The sequence below is a fragment of the Leptonotus elevatus genome, chromosome 6 (assembly GCF_054856555.1).
Source record: "Leptonotus elevatus isolate MCC_2025b chromosome 6, RoL_Lele_1.0, whole genome shotgun sequence".
Taxonomy (NCBI): domain Eukaryota; kingdom Metazoa; phylum Chordata; class Actinopteri; order Syngnathiformes; family Syngnathidae; genus Leptonotus; species Leptonotus elevatus.
The window spans coordinates 25,802,875-25,821,148 of record NC_141244.1 but is presented as its reverse complement, the minus strand read 5'-3'; the positions used below and the strand labels follow the sequence as shown (position 1 = coordinate 25,821,148).

Here is an 18,274-nt window from a genome sequence, read left to right as displayed (position 1 = left end):
AAAATGAATGAAAATGCCATTCATCCCTCAATTTTTTTTTACTATTTTTTATTTTATTTATTTTTTATTTTATTTATAAACATACTATAAAATGTCATACTTTATGAAAAGATAACCATCATGACATAACTAAATATCATGTAAAGGATCACTCAGTTTTTGCCACTTTTTTTGCTTAAATTCAATGGACACTGTACTGTTCCTTGTGGTGTGCATGGCTTGGCCACCTGGGGGCAGTAGAATACAGGCATAAGGATATATGTGGAGCCGGTCAAGACTCCTCAGTGAGCTGCAGCCATATTCATAAAATAATATATATAAAATAACCAAATAAATATTTGGACGCTACTTCCTGGATTTGGTGTATTGCAGGGCTGGAAGTTGAAATCTACTTCAAGCATGTTGGTGGGGTAAAATTTAGGGGTGTGAATCTTTGAATGTCTCACAATTTGATTTCGATTTTTGGGCCAGCGATTCGATTCATAATCGATTTTTGATTAAGAATGATTTTTGATTATGAATGATTTGATTGGCAACGATTTTTGCTTCAATCTATAAATGTGCAAGGAATTGTAATGATCTACACCAGTCAGACTCGCTAATGCTAATTAGCGCGTTACTCGCGGAACTTTTATCACTCAAAAGAGCGGCTCCACGCTGCAAAAAAACAACTTTTATTGGAATAACTTGATTTTGACTTTTTCCTTCTACTCTCTAATGTGGCTACAACTTAACAGTGTATTAGATCACGTGGAACCACACTGCCTCTAAGTGGCCAAATCGGGTACAACATGAACAGCGCTCCAAATAAAGGCACACACAGACAAAGGCAAGACAGTATAAAATAATTTAAATAAAATCGATTCTGGGACATTTAAAATCGATTCTGAATCGTACTAAATGAGAATCGCGATTATTATGAGAATCGATTTTTGGACACACCCCTGGTAAAAATAGTCTTTTATATGGCCTCTCTATATCATAGACTTTCACATATCGTGAGTGGTTTTGGATAAACGGGTTCACTGTATTTCTATTTCCATCACTAAGTTCCCATGGGAGAAATGACGTGTAAATCTGAATAAGAACGAGTGTCCACCAGTGTCAAGACCCTTGACATGTCACTGTGTGCGGTGTGCGGTGTGTTTTGCCAGCAAAGGTCCTCAATGAACCTTCGCCACGTTTTTGAACAGTGTGAGGAAACCAGAACGCCCATCGGGCATTTACGGCTCTCCCGCTGTGCTCCTACCATACAAACCCATGGGAAGAAATGAGTCACATATGAGCAAAAACTCTTTAAGACGCCACTCCCTGCCTTGCTGAAAGTGACTCTGGAGTCGGACGATGCTCACAAGAAGACATTTCAGGACAAAGAATGCAAAAAGTTTCACGACGCATTTCCTGTCTGGTCTGACGTCACACGTAAAGTCACCATTCAGCAACAGCACTATGACTAACGACAGTGACACAACCACATAAAAGGGACATCGTTACATCCATGACTTTTATTTTAGAAAGTACCTGCTCAGGTGAGTCCTGCCAGTGTCAGTGGCTGAAAGTATGGGGAACAAGAACGTTTCAAAGTGAGCATGAATCGACTCGTCGGAACATTAGAAATGCTTATGATGGGGATTCACGAATGGGAAAGGGGGGGGGGGGGCGATGATGAACATTCACCTAACAGAGGACAGCAACGTTTTCATAGCGTCACAAGCTCACTTGTTTTGACGGATGCGTCTAAGCGGCTAGCGGCTTAAAAGCCAGCTAGTGTAGTTAGCAGTTAAGCTAGCAGGGAACTCAAAAGTATGTTAGGGGCGGGCGCGGGAAAGACGTCATTACGAGACCACACAAGGAAAAGACCACAAAAAAAAAACTACTCACCTACTGGAGCCTCTTTTAGTCTAGTCGAGCGTCTCCCGTTGGCACCTTTGTCGAACCTGCCGCTCCCTCCGCTCTTCTTGCTCGACGCCATGTTCACACACCGAACGAAGCCGCCGTCTTCGAGCAAGTCGTCCCTCTAACCCTACCTGCCTCGCGGGGCATCGAGGCTCCGCCCAGCAAGTCTTGCTTTAGCCAATGGGAGCGGGCGTCCCGGCACGGCAGCCAATCAGAATCGGTGCGTTGCTTGGACACGTAACATGGCGTTACAGAGCTTAAAATACCAACGTAAACATGAATGAAAATGCATTTATGCTTAAATTATAACAAAAATGTTTAAGTACAGAGCCTAATAATAGCTATAAATATTAATGTATACATAAAGAAAATACATTTATACTTAATAAAAACAATTTTAAAGTACACAACCTAATAATAGATAATACTAATATGTACACGCAATTTAGTTTCATTTTAACAAATAACCACATTTAAAAAATAACAATGAAATTAACTTCAAAGAATGAAAATAAATTATTTTACAAATCAAAATAAAAGAAAAAATATATTTTTTATTTAAAATAAAATGAGCTAATACAAAATAAATACATTTTAAATATTGCATTTTAAAGAATTCAGGAAAATAAAGAAAAAATCAGCTAATAATAAAAAATTAAAAGTAAAAAAATAAATAGAAGGAATGCGAAAAAATACAAATTTAGATGAATTATAAAGCCCAGAACAAACAGACTAATAAAACAAATTTTTATTGATTGATTTTTAGAAAACATTAACAAAAGATGCCCATTATAACACAAAGCTGTCTATACAGCTGAGACAGACAACCAATACACAGCCATGAATGCCCCAATTCTTAAAACAAAGCCAAAACCTCAGCGACGCCCCCAATAGTTCAATATCTGCGCACATATTTTGTATCTCTCACTCAAAGAAGACTCAAAGAAACGAAGTTGCGTTTTAATTTTGTGTACAAGTGAGTTCAAGTGAAGCAGATTAAAGACGACGTTGGATACAAAAAGCTCTGCATGCAGTAACCAATCTTTGGCCTTGCAGACGTTACACACTTTGATAAACGACGACTTCTCTCTCTGTCCTCCCCGAGCCCCTCATTTTGTGTCTTCCGTTCCATTCATGGGTTTTCCAGCTGTTCTTCCTCCTGCACGTTGGCAACCAGATCCTGATACAGGCTCAGTGCTTTGTCACAGTCACTCAGATTGAGGCCCTGCCGATGAAAGTTAGTCGCCGTAATATTGACAAAAATATTGAACATGGCATGTCGCTTAACGTTGTTTGTTGCAAATGGATTTTTTTCATGGAAATCAGCTTTGACCTGATGTCATCACCAAATGGATTTTTGGACACCAAACAAACACGAGTGCTGTGCTTGATGTGCAGCTTCGCTTGCCCACCTGATAGATGTTCTCCTCTTCCTTCTTTGCCTTCTTCTGCTTAAGCGCGTGGAGTCGCTTTGACTGAGAGAAGAGGATGAAGTCATTTTGGTCACTTTGATGCTTTGGTCTGGTGCCGCTAAATTGGTAGCAAATCTGACCTTGCAGAGCAGCGTGGCCGAAGGCACCAGAACGCACACAAGAAGCACGATCCCCTCGGCCATCAGGATGCTATCTTTGGTCTTTTCGCTGAGGTTTATCGTCTTCTTCAGCGGCTCTGGACGAACACAAACGTCAAAGCTCAACGTCAACAATTATTATTATAATTAACTATTTCTATTAGGTTACATTTTTTTCCACTTTTGTTAACAATTGTATAAAACCTAGAATTTTTTTATTGTACATTTAGAACAGATATGAAATTTGGGATTAATCGCGAGTTAACTCGTGAAGTCATGCGATTAATTACGATTAAGAACTTTAATCGCCTGACGGCCCAAATTTTTAATAATCTTTTCTTTTTATTCTTTCACTGCCATTGACGGCTATAAACGTCAAAAATTCATTTGAACTATTTCTATTAGTTAAAAAATAATCCCACTTTTGTCAACAAGAGTATGAAAATCTAGAATTTTACAACAGATGTAAAATTTGTGATTAATCGTGAGTTAACTAGTGAAGTCATGCAATTAATTACAATATGAAAAATTTATCGCCTCTTGCCTTTAATTTTTAATAATCGATTTTTTTTTAATGAATTTATGGCAGTAAATGAGTTAAATATTGCCATTGTCCCCAAAACTTATTTAAATGTTTAAAAAAAAATGTTGTTTTTGTTTTTTATGCTAGAGCATAAATGCAGCATGCTGCATTTGATGCAGCCTCTGAACTGAAAAGAATGCTTCAAGCAATGGAAGTTATTACAAAAAACGGCCAGCAGGTGGCAGCAGAGTATAAGAGATCAACCAGGGCCATGTTGCAAAAAAGCTCTTTTCCCACAGTTTTAAACAGATTTACGAATAATGATGAGACTTAGCTATATTCTATTGCTAATTGCTTCAATACTGAAACAGAAAGAAATTTCATTTTTTCCTGATGGAAGAAGAGACTCCATGTTTTTATAGAAATAGAAATAGCCTTGCAAAATCAGTCAAAATCCAGTAAAACAGCCGGGAGCGAAGGGGGTCGCTTCAGTGACCACCACCAAGCAGGACATGCCTCTAACTTTATGCACCTTCACACGACGACCGTGCATCAAGTACTTGAATGCGTGCCGATGCAATTCACTGGAAAAAGGTGGAAACAAGCCAGGTCGAGCCGGGTCAATGTAATCCCTCCGTTCTGTTTTTACAGCAAAGCAAGATGGGGAAAAAGCTGCCAAATTGTCAGGTTGTATGTGACTCCATGCCACGTCAAATATTCAGAACTATAAAGCAGGAAGACTGCGGGTTTGACTTTGGTCATTTCGCGTGAGACTCCCAAGGTTGACTTCAACTTGCTAAGTGAACCATTTGGAGTGTCAAACATGAATGGACAATCGGACTGTTAGGTAAGTGTTATGGCATAATCCCACCCCCGTAGGTTCTTTCACATCAGCAGCTAATGAGATTAGCACAAAAATCTGCGTTTTCATCGTGAGAAAGGGCCTGCGCTTAACGTCACGCTTGCAGACTTCCTTGGAAATGAGCGAGGGCGATTTTAATGAGAGCCTTGTGCAGAGTGCAGATTAGCTGGACAAGCAAATAAAGATGCTAACACTGACGCGACAACGCAGAGTGACTTTAACAAGATTTATGGTTTACCAGGTGTTAGCGCCGCTTAGCGTGAGCTCGACTGCGGCGTTTGCACGCCACCTTACTCAGAGACGGGTCAAATGCTAACATGCTAACATATGTCAAGACAGCAAATGGCGTTTAGAGAGCGCTAAGGAAGCTAAGAAGCTTCAACCTAGCAGGATTTAAAAGGATTTGAAAGTCAAATTCAGCAAAAACTACCGTAACTTGAAATACTTCCTGTTTTCATTCTACAGTGTCAAACAAAATAGTATGCCCCCATCTTGTGGTCGCCAGTGGAATTACACCTAAAATAAATGGGAGGCAGAACAACAACAACAAAAATCCGTGGAGCCGCGGGAATAAAAAAAAAAAAAATTGCATTATAAAGAACATTGTTTTCTACTTACCGTACACCTGCAGGTAGGTGCCGGGCGTGAATATCCCGGTGTCGTTGAACCAACATCTGTACAGGCCCGAGTCGGCCACCTTCACCTCAGCAAAGGTCAGGGTCCCGCAGGTGACCCCGGCGTGCGCCTTGTAGCCCGAGCTCAGCCGGTCTGATGTGCGGATCGGAACCGGGATGGCGGTGCCGTTGGCCGGCTGGCCGTGCTTAAACCAGGTGGTTTGGAGGGAGGCCGCGCCGGTCCGGTAGCAGCACTCCAGCACGGCCCGGTGAGACAAATGGACCCTCAGCCAAGGCCTGTCCACCTCCAAGGACACCTTTATGCCAGCGGAGACCACTACACGCACCAAAGTACACGTAACGCTAATAAATCACAAATACGTCTCCCGCAGGAAGTAACTTTTATTGTCTCGGAGATAATAAGACTCTTCAGAGACGCTATAAAAAGTGGAGTGCTATACTAAAAGAAAATATCAATCAAAAATATAACCACACAGTATATTAGGGACGGGCGAACATTGGCCTCAAAAGCCGCATTTGGGTTTTAAAATGGAAAGATGAGCCAGATCAGTCGAAGATAAGGTGAAAAAACAATCAGAAAAGATTCATTCCGATTTTTTTTTTGTATTATGCAAAAATGCAATTATAGTATCAAGAATCAATTATTTGACACAAACAGCATTACTTATTAAATTGTTTCTTTTCCTGTTTGAATTATTTAATAGATGGAAAATATAACATAAAAATATACGTATATGTGTAAAATTGTTTACTATTCTTTTGTTAACATAATAGACAAAAATGTCAAGGTATACTGTAAGTACAATTGTTAAATCTACAATCATTATAAATACATACAATTATTTCTGACTTTTTTTGAATAAATTGAACAATTATAGAACAATAAGATGTTGAATGCATCTGTAAAATTGTTGATGTTATTGATGTTTTTGAATGAATTTACAAAAACAATTATTTAATGTAATTAAAAATAAATAATTAATGTCGTGTTTTACTTATTATTTTATTACAATGCATTATGAGCTCATATTATTGTACTATTTGAATTAACCTACAATTTAGTTTTGTTTTTAATTTATAGTCGTTATTTTTTTACCATTCTGAGTGTTTGTAAAGTACACAAAAAACGAGTTTGTTGCAGAATGTGGCACCGTTTTGGGCATTTTTGCAATAAATGACGCAAATATGTCATGAGAAAGGACTTAAAAATAAAAAGAGCCAAATGAATGCAGAAAGTACTGCAGGACTCGATCGTCATGTAAAGGATTTGATTCAACGCCATGTATGGTCATACTTTTAGCAGAGGGGAGAAGTTCACCCAAGCGTAACATTAAAGGCTAAAAACAATGTCAAATAAATAAATGACATATTGACATCAGAAATCAATTATCAATACATTTCTTAACGTGATCGTCCTACCTTCACATTTAATGACTTTTACATATGTTGAAAATGTTCTTGATCAGACTTACCTGCTATGCAGGTGATGATCAAAATGCTGCAGACTGTGGCCATCTTGCTTATGTAAGATCTTCCTGGACAAAGAACAGGCTCCGCACAACAACAACTGCCTGTTGTTGTAACAAAAGAATGCGTTTTGTTGTTCTGTCAGGATTTACGCTTCAATGACCCGACGACGTATTTGCATAAAAGTCCCAGCTGCGTGAAAAAAGACGCTCAATGGAAACACTACAACTATTCTAACTTAACAATGCTAACAGCTAGCATGTTAGCAACCCGCAGACATCTCATGCCTAAATGGAGAAGTTCGCGGTCCAACGCTAACGTACTAACAAATTTGGGCTAGGCGGCTAGCATATAGCGAGAGAGCAACCCAGTACACGAGAAGGATTGTACATCATGATTTCAAATGTGAACGGAAAAACATGGTATGCTAGCATAAAAAAAGGGAACCGGTTAAATGCTAACAAGTTCATACTTTGAACATTTAAAGCAAAACAGCGACATCAGAAAGTACGAAAGTAGATCGAGGAACATTTGACGTTGTTCCCTTCAGCCGCGTACTTTTTCAAATTCGAAGTGATAAAAATGCTAACATGCTAGCAGTTGCTATATTAACATATAGCAACCTGGTGGATCGATTTCACACGCTCCGCTATAGTGTTAGCCTCTCAATACCATTTGAGCAAGCACATCCCCTTCATTGAAATTGTGAATTTGTGACTTAAGGTTAAGTTTGCTTCCATTTCAAAGGATTAAATGTGCGGTTTTCACAATCATGAACTTCTCGTTTCCAATGTGAAAAATTGCTCAAGCGGCATTCTGGAACACATTTTGTTCATTAGAGCTTCCAACAACTCCCAACTTTGTTGAAAGCAAATCTTTATCTGCTGGGTCATTGAAAAACAAACTGCTGACTCAACAATGGGGGAAAAAAAGGAGACATGCTTATTTCCCCAATTTATTAAAAAACACAACAAAACAACGTACCACATTCGTTTACCTTAAAGTGTACATCATTTAAACAGCCTCAATAAAATCAAAAACCCAAAATACACAGTATACTTCTTGCATAGTCATCATCACTTAGAAGAGAAAAAAAACTATGCTACATTCTGGAAATATAATACAAGCGCTAAGTTTTTATTGTTCGGCCAATTCCAACATGGTGCTCTAAAAGAAATAGCAGTTGATTATTATGCGAAGGCCCCTCGCCCCATCTTAACAATACAATAGAAAGTATGTCGTGAACATTTTCTACCTCAAGTGTCTATTTTGGCACAAATGCTAATTCGGTAAAAAAGGTGCCATCCAAGCGTCACCATTTGCCGGCAAAAGCGATTTCATATTGGCCACCTTCCTGCAAATGCACACCAAAAAGAGGGCTGCCTTCCGGCGCTTTTCTTTCAAATCTTTTTTTTTGCTACGCAATGGCAGCTCGTGCCTTTCGCCAAGTAGCGCTAAGAAATTCGCCAGGCGGCAACGCCACAATATTTTCACTTCAAGGTTTTGCTGAGCCTCTCTCTCCACCGGCTGCCAGAATTGTCTGTCGCGTACGTACGCACTCCGCCATTCACTTTGTATCGAAGCAGGCGTACGTGGAAAGTAGTAAAAAAAAAAAAAAAAAACACACAAACAAAACTGTCAATGAAATAATAGAGCGTCATTTTTGCCGTTTTTGGTCCTGCACTGCTTAAAGATATCAAAGCAAATGCGTCAGTCAAAAGTGGACGGCAAGTGCAGCAGCGCCGGGCCCGACACTTTTCCAACGGCGGATTTACTTTATTCCTGCAAATAGTGGCCAGAGGGTGATTTTTTTAATTTTTACTCAAAGGCTTTTATTTGGACAATTTTGAAATTATTATTATATTTACATTCATTACATTTAATACGCAAATTGAGGCATTTCTTTTCAGATGTGGATCTAACAGCTATAAGGGACTTTTAATTCATCTGTTTTCTTCAGTAGGTGCTGCTGTTTTGGGTAGCAGCAGTGTTGAAATGGTTACTTAGGTCTGTACAGGCATTTATGTTTCTTAGGTGACGAGTGGTAATCGTCACATTTCAGAAGCAGACCAAAACTGCCAAAATTAAAAATAAATACACGAGTAAAAGTGAAAATAAAAAGATATAGAAAGATATAAAAATATGAAAATAAATAAATATAAATATCCTAAAATAAATAAAGTAAACAAATAAAAAAAAAATAAAAAATATATAAATAGAATGAAATATCAATGAATCAATAAAAACGCACTGCTCTCACATTTATTTATTTCATGCTGCAGACGCTCTGCCAGGTCGAAATGTAACTCAAATGAGGGGGCGGTCCTAAGTGTGTCTTGGGTTGGCCTCCGCCGTTGCAAACTGCCTGTCATTGGTCGAGTGAGCGGTTTCGGCGAACAAGGAAGTCTCGCCGGCTTGCATTGGAGAGCTCCAGCAATGGACGACTATCTTGTCCACTGTCGCCCCGACTTGCGACTTGCGTTGCTCGACAACAAGTCGTCTGCAGCTTGAAATCAATAAATGTGAGAGCAGAGCGTTTTTATTGATTGATTGATATTCTATTTATATATATATATATATTTTGTATTTATTTTCATATAATTTTTTTTAAATCTCTTTTTTTTACTTTTGTTTATTTATTTAGTGATATATTCATATTTAGTTATTTTTTTCATTTCCATTTATGTTTATTTTTTGGATTAAATTTTTTAATTCTATTTTTTATATCCATTTTTGTTTTCACTTTTAGCCATATATTTAGTCATTTATTTATTTTTAACGTGGGCAGTTTTGGCCGGTTGGCCACTATTTGAGAAAATGCGGCATTTACAACAATTTCCTACCCGACTCTTGACATCTTGCACTGTTACTATGACAATCATCATCGACTTGCACCCGCTGCGTTCCATTTGTTCTACGTCCTACGTTAGCCTTCACGTCTACGTCTACGCTGCCCGGTCTGGGCCCGGCGCTGCCTCGCGTCCACTTGGAGAAAACCCAAAGCCCCCAAAAAGGAATAAATAACAGTCAACACAAAGAAAAAGTCCATTATTAATAGTATTCCTAAAGACAGCGACGCGTGTTGCAGAAACAACCTCACACTTGCGCCGTTTCCTCGCCATCATTTTTCAACTATTAGAATAAAACGTGTGCATTTTTTGTTGTACTTTGGCAAAGAAATAACACCGTGTGGTTTATAGCGGTGAATGGCTTCCTAAGGCAACGTTGCGTATTTTTCATTTTGGCTATTATGTGACTTTTGATTCCCTCAGCTGTGTACGCGTGTGGAGCAGCAAAAAAGTATTGATCCTGTCGCTTTTGTTTTTGGCACCTGTCTGCAAATAAACACTCAAAAGAGGCTTTTTTTTGGGGGGGGGGTTCTTTCCAATCCTTCCTTCCTTTCTTTGTACACGCATTCAACGCTACGCTAGGCAGCCGAATGCTAACGCGACGCTAGGCAACGCCACCTAACCTTACCCAAGTCAACGTAGCGCTACGTAACACTATGCTACGTAGCGCTACGTTGCGGCATACACAAACTCACACATTCCACAGCACTGGCCGCAAAAAGCCATTTTCCTCCCCTTGTTCAGCCTCCAGCAAATATCCAGCAGCCGTCCCACTGTTTTCGTAGCAAAGGGAAGGTTTGTTTTCGGAAAGCTTCTTTGCACTCCAAACCAGCACCATTTGAAAGAAAAAGATCTAAAAAAAGAAAAAGAGAAAAAAAGGACAAGGATTCATTAAATGTTGCATGGGAGCAGCACAATTAGGAAATTGATCCGATGAATCCGTGCACTTCTTACCTGTTGCTTGTCTCATCCTCTATGGAGGATCAACACCAACGGCAAAATTACAAATACGGTGAAAACAAAAATGAATCCCCCAAAAATTTTATTCCAAAATTAAATACAAAAATAATATAAATGGAAATGAAAACAAGATATATATGAAAAAAAATAAATAAATCACAATTTAAAAATAAACGAGAATAAACATAATTAAATGTCAATCAATAGATTACAAACACTCTGCTCTCATATTTATTTATTTCATGTTGCAGACTATAGTCAGGTTTTCATCCAATTGTTTGGAATTTTTTAAAGCCAATTTACTGAAAATGTGCAAAACGGACATGCGACTTATGCTCATTTCCATCTGTTCTTCTTTTGTGAATATTGAGAGAACACTCCGCCGCTGTAGGTGGCGCAATACACCCTAGAGATGTGATCCACCAGTCATTTAAAAGAAGAACAACAGGAAGTGAGTGCGCCGTTCAATGATGTCGTATGAGTTTGCATTTGCTAATTCTTAATAAACTGTAGTGTTTCTTTTTTCCATCTAAAATTGCATTAATATTCACTTCTTTAATTAATTCCCAACAGATTTCTGTTTCGCCGTCCCAACAAACATACCTTACTTTATCGTCTGACATTGCTTTGTGACTACAAGCGTACCTGTGACGTGGATCTGGTCTTCGTAGTTTCCTTTTTTCGATACGCTTCAAAATCCACCCCCTCCAAGCATAAAAACTTTTTGGTGAATTTTGGGCCCTTATTCACATTTCTAGCGTTTCCATTCAGTTTAATTTTTTCGCATTTCTTGAAAATTCAAATGAACACGGGTGGATGGAAACCCAACTACTGTCAGCATGAAATGTGGAAGGAAATGTTATTCAAATGAGGGGGCGGTCCTAAGTGTGTCTTGGGTTGAGCTATTTGCCCATTGGCTGATCAATTATTTCTATTTCTATTATTATTGTTTGTATTGTTTTAATATTCATTTTTATTTTTATTTTATTTTGACAGTTTTGGCTCAAACTTAGATCTCATCTGTTTTGCTTTGTTTTGAATGTTTGTTTATGCACTTCTTCTTTTTTTTGCGGGTCGGTATTGTGGGGGGGGCGGTGGGCTGGGGATTTGTTTTCAAACTATTTAAAGCACTTTGAGTTGCATTTTTTCTATGAAAAGTGCTATACAAATAAAGATTGATTGCTTGATTGAAACCAGGCGACTTCCTGTTTAGTCTGACAAGCTTATGCCATGTTGCCGTCACCCTCCCCACGTGATTTTTTTTGTCAGCGCCTCGAGACTTGTTGGCCTCACCTAATGGCCAGCAGGTTAGCGTGACGGCATCTTAGACAAAATGGCCGCCCTCCAATGAGAACTTGGACAGCGCCTCCTGTAGCCTGTGATGTTCCTCTTCTACAGTCTACAGGACACAAAAACAAAAGCAAGAGCTCCTTACTTACTCAAGAGGCGCACACACACACACACACACACACACACACACACACACACACACACACACACACACACACACACACACACACACACACACACACACACACACACACACACACACACACACACACACACACACACACACACACACACACACACACACACACACACACACACACACACACACACACACACACACACACACACACACACACAGACAGCCAAGTCCAATTTCAACCGTCGGCCATTTTGCTGTTATTGCCGAAAAGCTATTTTCCTCCCCAAATCACCTGCAGTCTCCTGATTTGCTGCTCCAGGCTGACGAGCCTCCGGCACACCTGCGCCATCCTCTGCGGGGACAGGACCAACCTGGCCGTGTCCGAGGTGAGGCACTCGGCGCGGCCCTCGGCGCCCACGACTTCCTTCTCCTCTTGCGCCGCCGTCTGGCCTTCGTCTGAGGAAGCCGAGGTTCAATTAGCTCAGCGCTCAAATCACACACTGCAGTTTGCTCTCAAAATGTTGACGTTTAGTGTCAACATGGTGCTGTGGTGTTGTTCCTCAAAAATAAAACTTAAAAGCTTTCATTTCCCAAATTCGACTTCACATTATTGTTAAGCCGCTGGACAATTATGATGAACATTAACGCGATTCCATTCCATGATTCCATTTCTCCCAATTGCTTGAAGCATTAATCATGACGCTAGTTTCATTCTTTACATTCTATTTGATGAACTTAATATTCCGTTTTTTGTAGTGCTGTCAAAGTTATTAATTCTCATTAATTAAACACAAAAAAAGTGATCGCATTAATCATGTACTAACGAAGATTAATCGCACTATTAATTTTGTCCACAGACGGTCCTCTGGCTTAATATGGGATGGTTATGTTAAAGGTAGCACAGGTTGTGTTTGAGCAATAAACATAACTACATGCAATAAAGTAAAGCATTTACCGGTAATAAATGTTTGAGTATGACATTTAGAATATTTGTTCATATTGTTTTTTCCCCATTTTAAATTATGAAAATAATTAACTGATTAGAAAAAGAGGAAGATGAGAGCGTGCAATGGATAAAATGTTTTGAAGACGTCCTCATAACATTAAATGTAAAAAAAAAATTAACATTTAACAGGTGGTCTTTAAATTTGGCGGGCAACATTTTTTGATAAAAAAACCCCCCTCTTTTTAATTAAGTGATTAATTGTAATTAATCAAAATTCTAAGACGTGATTAATCTGATTAAAAATGTAATGCTTTGACAGCTCTAGTTTTTACAGAATACTATTTCATCCTTTTTCAGTCTTAAAAAAATCCCTGTCATTTTCATTGAAGGGTAAAAATGACTTGAGATACAAGCGTCGAGTCAAACTTGTATCTCAAGGCACCAACAAGTACCTGTGGATTGACAGCTGTCCATCTCGAGACCGGGCTCCTCCCCGTTTTCTCCGTCCTCCGACAGGCTGATGCTCCCGACCAGCAGCCTCTTCAGCAGCATGACTGACAGACGAGGAGAAGGGGGAGGAGCTTGTTAAGTGATGACATCACGGCCACGCGGGAGGGGGCGGGGGACGGCGGCTCACCTTCGTCCAGAGCGCTGGCGGCCATTTTCTCCTGATCGCTGTTAGAGTGTCCCAGGAGGTCGAAGCCTTTGTCAGACAGGAAGTCGATCAGAGAGTGCCGCGGGTCGGACGACTTGTCGTCACTCAAGCTGTCCTTATCGCGATCTGCGCGCGCACACACACACACACACACACATTTTAGCTGCGAGTCAACTAGCAAACGATGCTAATGAGCGTGGATTGTCAATCAGTGTCTCACCACCGCTACTCTTCAAACCGCCGTTTTCCGTGGGGCTCTGAATGGCGCTCAGCCTGAGACACACACACACACACATCTTCAGAAGATGGATACACACGCGCACATGCACAGACACACACGCACGCACACACTCACCCATGTCCGCTTCCAGGAGGGAGGATAATCCTCATGGGCGCTCCGCTCTTCTTCAGATCATCCACTGCTGACTTGATGACATTCGTCCACCTGTACTCACGCACACGCATGTGATAAAAGAAGCAGCAGACTCAGCAAGGCGTGTGAAGAAGAAAAAAGTGTTTTCAAAAGTTCATCAGAAGTCACTCACTGTTTCTTCTCGCCCACCGACTGAGCCACCAGCTCGTAGATCTGCGCGCCGCTTTCCCAGGTGAAGATCACGTAGAAGGCCTTCAAATCTACAGGCGAGTCAACAACGTCTTACCCGTCAAGATTGCAAAAATACACGTTCAAATGTGTTCAAAAATCAAAAAATTTGTTCTTTTAAATAAAAGATCTAAATCATGGTTTTTTTATGGTTATTTTTGAAACCCCCGTTGTTTTTAAAATCCATAAATAACTCAAGCTTTTGTCCTTAATCCAACATTTTCAATTTTAATTTTTTCACCAAATTCTGAAATACTTCATTTCCCCCCCCCTCTTGATTCTTGTCATGTAAAAAATGGTCTGAAACATTAAAAAAATAAATAAATAAAATAAATCCCTTTTCCTTCTGAGACCAAAACTCAAAAATATTTTCTTTCTTTTTATAAAAAATGTGAAAACATTTTATTTGAAAAACCTGCTTCTTATTAATATTTCTAAAACATTTTTTGTTTTTTTCTTCTTACCCCCACCCCTCCCAAAAAAATTCTGAAACATTTGTTCTTCTTCTGTTTGATACATTTTGTGTGTGTGTGTGTGTGTGTGTGTGTGTGTGTGTGTGTGTGTGCGTGTGCGTGCGTGTGTTACCGGTGGCCACCTCCCGCAGGAAGACCGAGTCGAGCTTGATGATGGGGCTGAGCATCTGCTTGCTCTCCTGCACGGCGATGATGCTCTTGCTCTGGCACTTGAGCACCATCTTGTCGTCCTGCCTCTGCAGGAGCACCAGCAGGTCGCCCAGCAGCACGCACTGCACCTCTGATGGCGACACGCGTGTGTTGATTGGACCATCAGGAGCCTTTTGCTTATTAAATGAGGGGACCCCCCACCCCCCCCGCCCCAAGTGTGTTACTTACCGACAGCCTTCTCCTTGGTGACCTTCCACGTGAGGGGGCCTTCATACAGCATCTTCTTCTGCGTCAGGTCCATGTTCTAATAAAAAAACAAAATGGAGACATACATGAGCATGCCTTGTGGACATCTCTACTGCTAACATCAACCTCTGAAAATATTAGGGCCCGACCGATGACCAAACATTGGCCAAAACAATCAGCCAATTGGGCCAAATGGCCAATTATTTTCCCCTTGACAAAGAAAACTGAAGTTTTCAACTCTGTGAAAGTACCCTGAATGCACCACTTTGCTTGCGTAGCAGTAGCAACTAGCAAGTGTGTAATGTTATTCTGGTTATTCTGTTGTCCCAAAGCGTCCTTTAAGCTGTTTAATGACACCTCAGTTGGAGTTGACGGTAAAACTAAACACATGACGTTAAGAATTACATCCACTGTATATTTAAATACAAAACATGCTTCATTTTCAAAACAACGCTAGCCTAGTGCTAATGCTAAAAGCGAAGGGAGGATCCCATGCAAATGCCAACAGGAAATTAGCATCAACTTCGGGAGTGTTTTTCCTTCAAATAGCGAATATTCACACACAACACATACCCACAGGTGAGATAACACTACGTAAGAGCAAAAATTCTTCCCAATACGTGAAAAACGAGTTATTTCAATAGAATTCAATCACAACTTTCTTCTGTACTCACTTTAAGTGTGTACGCCATGGATGCACGGCACCGCACTGCCCCCAAGAGGCCAAAACGCACAGGAACAGAACAGCCAATATTTGTTCTTACAGTTTTTTCAGTTGCTATTAGTTTATTCTATTCTTATTTCACTCTATCGCTGTATCAGCCTAAAAAAATGCGGTCGGGCCCTAGAAAATACCACAAGCTATTATTTTAGATTTTATGGATGAATAAACAAACATGTACACACACACACTTGTACCTTATATTCCGTATAGAGCTCATTACTGGGCTTAAGTCCTGACGTGTCCAATCGCCGCTGGTAGTCCTTCAGCGTCTGCACAAACGAGTTACGGCGTGAATCTCAAGTTGGTGACCGATGAGCTGGTCAGTAACGGCGTTGGGGTTCTCACCAGAAGGTTCTCCATCACTTTGACCTCCTCGTTGACGTGGTTGAGGATCTTTCGGCAGCACTCGGCGCTCCTGCGGATGCGCTCCTTCTCGCCGGGATTCTCTGCCACACACGACGACCACAATCAACTTACAATGTTCAGTAGACCTTTTTTAAAGGGTTATAAGTAACTACTAGTTGCTAGTTTGGTTAGCTCATCTATGGCGTTTTGCATTGTGTGCTAGCATTAAGCTAGCAGACTTTCTAACGAAAGTTATGTAGTTTGTTTAAATATGCAATGTGTAACATTTTAATATTGACAGTAGTTTGACACACACACCGGTGTTCTTAGCGATGTTCTCCAGTAGCAGCGGATACTTCGTGAGCCTCTGCATCTCGATGGGAATGATGTCCTTCAGCTGCAGCCTCCGACACTGCGGCTTGCTCTCCGCCTCCTGTCGTCACCACGGCAGCCCTTGAGCGTCACTCCCAAGATGGCCGTCTGCCCGTCGCGCTCGCTAACGTGCGGCGTACCTGGATGAAGGCGTTGAAGCGAGCCTCCTTCTTCTGCCTGCTCTTGATCTGGTCCAGGGCCCACGACTGGTGACTGCAAAAGCGGGCCGTCAGCTTCTGGAACCATTCCCCTTCCGTGCCCCCAAACTGAAATGTGCAGAAAAATAAAAGATTTGTATATATATGTGTGTTTTAAGTTATGTGGTTCTTGAGTCTGAACACTAGGTGAAAGCTGAAATTACCATGCTCCCAAAGACATATCTATATGTTTTTTATTTTATTTTATACTAGAGCATACAGAAGGCTTTGATACAGCTTTTGACATGAAGAGGTCGCTCAAAGCAATGGTAGTTATTACAAAAAGCGACCAGCAGGTGGCAACACAGTATAAGAGATCAACCAGGGCCATGTTGCAAAAAAAGCTCTTCCCCCCCCCACACAGATTTGTGAATAATGAGGAAACTGAGTTATATTATAATGCTAATTGCGGCAAACGAAAACAGATAGAAATATACATTTTTTCCTGAAGAAAGAAGAGACTTTAAATCTTTCTTTTGGTAGGTTCCATGTTTTTATAGCAATAGGACACAATATTCTGTGGGCCTTGCAAAATCTGTCAAAATCCAGTAAAACAGCCAGGAGCGAAGGGGATTGCTTCAATCAAAATGTCTGCGAGTGAATGAGTTTATGAGAACTACGGCACAAAAAAATCTCTTGGACAATTCAAGTAGAAGAAATATCCACTATTTTAATGATTAAATATGATCTAAAAACATAATAGTCCAACATTTTGTTGACTTGTGACTAAAACCGAAAGAGTGCTGACAAAGTCCGCATGTAAAATGACAAGGTTGGAGAGAGGGAACAAAATAAAAAGTGAACTCTCACTCTGTTGAGGACGGTGGTGCTAATGGATTTGACGATGAAGTTGTCCTCCAGACGAAGCTTCTTCAGGTTCTCGTAGAAGTTATCTGGACAAAGAGGACCGCACAGGACCGCTTCAACTCCAACCATACCACTTTTGGCGCATTTCTTCAACAAAATGAACGAAAAGTTCTCACAGTGCATTTCGATGATCTCGTCCAGGTTGGGAAAGATGGCGGCCAGCTCGGTGGCGGTGAGGAGCTCCTCTCGCTCCAGAGGCTTGGAGAAGATCATCTGAAGGACGCTCAGCATGCGCACGTGGGCGTGCTCCGTGGCAAACAACTCTACGGCAAGAAATTCATCAATAAACACGAATCGTTCCTGGGACTTCCACAAGTACAGCGAACCCCCCCCCCCCCCCCCCCCCCCCGTTCATTGTGGGGGAGACGTTCAATGATAGGGGTGATACAGAATATAGAACAAAAAAAAAAAGAAGCAGTTCAAGCTCTTCCACATGCTTTCAATATTTAAACTTATCAAAACATAATTAAACGTTAGTAAAGGACACTAGCATATAATGCTAACATA

At 40.5% G+C, this 18,274-nt stretch overlaps 3 protein-coding genes across 8 annotated transcripts in view; all 3 read right to left on the bottom strand.

Annotated features, from left to right (window-relative positions):
• The window catches only part of lipeb (lipase, hormone-sensitive b), a 32,492-nt gene extending 30,460 nt beyond the window's left edge, over positions 1–2,032 (bottom strand). For 2 of the 6 annotated variants that reach the window (XM_086078434.1, XM_086078436.1), the window contains exon 1: positions 1,882–2,032. In XM_086078434.1, coding sequence (XP_085934560.1) covers positions 1,882–1,972 — 91 coding nt within the window. In that variant the 5' untranslated portion in view covers positions 1,973–2,032. Of the gene's footprint in view, positions 1–1,521; positions 1,553–1,881 lie in introns of all 6 variants that reach the window. The other 4 variants (XM_086078431.1, XM_086078432.1, XM_086078435.1 and 1 more) reach the window with 4 other exon arrangements.
• A 665-nt stretch (positions 2,033–2,697) lies between these two features.
• cd79a (CD79a molecule, immunoglobulin-associated alpha) lies at positions 2,698–7,118 on the bottom strand. The gene is made up of 5 exons (XM_086078196.1): positions 6,959–7,118; positions 5,470–5,802; positions 3,449–3,564; positions 3,309–3,371; positions 2,698–3,121 (listed from the first exon to the last, which is right to left on the bottom strand). The coding sequence occupies exons 1-5, from the start codon at positions 6,999–7,001 to the stop codon at positions 3,029–3,031; spliced, it is 648 nt and encodes a 215-aa protein (XP_085934322.1). The 5' UTR covers positions 7,002–7,118; the 3' UTR covers positions 2,698–3,028.
• A 743-nt stretch (positions 7,119–7,861) lies between these two features.
• Positions 7,862–18,274, bottom strand: part of arhgef1 (Rho guanine nucleotide exchange factor (GEF) 1) — a 42,822-nt gene continuing 32,409 nt past the window's right edge. Inside the window, exons 15-30 of the mRNA XM_086078197.1 lie at positions 17,884–18,030; positions 17,711–17,793; positions 16,844–16,969; positions 16,650–16,764; positions 16,332–16,432; positions 16,181–16,255; positions 15,245–15,320; positions 14,979–15,146; positions 14,338–14,425; positions 14,148–14,237; positions 14,013–14,065; positions 13,775–13,918; positions 13,590–13,691; positions 12,484–12,647; positions 12,056–12,161; positions 7,862–10,655 (exon numbers count right to left, since the gene is read on the bottom strand). Coding sequence (XP_085934323.1) covers positions 12,087–12,161; positions 12,484–12,647; positions 13,590–13,691; positions 13,775–13,918; positions 14,013–14,065; positions 14,148–14,237; positions 14,338–14,425; positions 14,979–15,146; positions 15,245–15,320; positions 16,181–16,255; positions 16,332–16,432; positions 16,650–16,764; positions 16,844–16,969; positions 17,711–17,793; positions 17,884–18,030 — 1,607 coding nt within the window. The 3' untranslated portion in view covers positions 7,862–10,655; positions 12,056–12,086. The remainder of the gene's footprint in view (positions 10,656–12,055; positions 12,162–12,483; positions 12,648–13,589; positions 13,692–13,774; positions 13,919–14,012; positions 14,066–14,147; positions 14,238–14,337; positions 14,426–14,978; positions 15,147–15,244; positions 15,321–16,180; positions 16,256–16,331; positions 16,433–16,649; positions 16,765–16,843; positions 16,970–17,710; positions 17,794–17,883; positions 18,031–18,274) is intronic.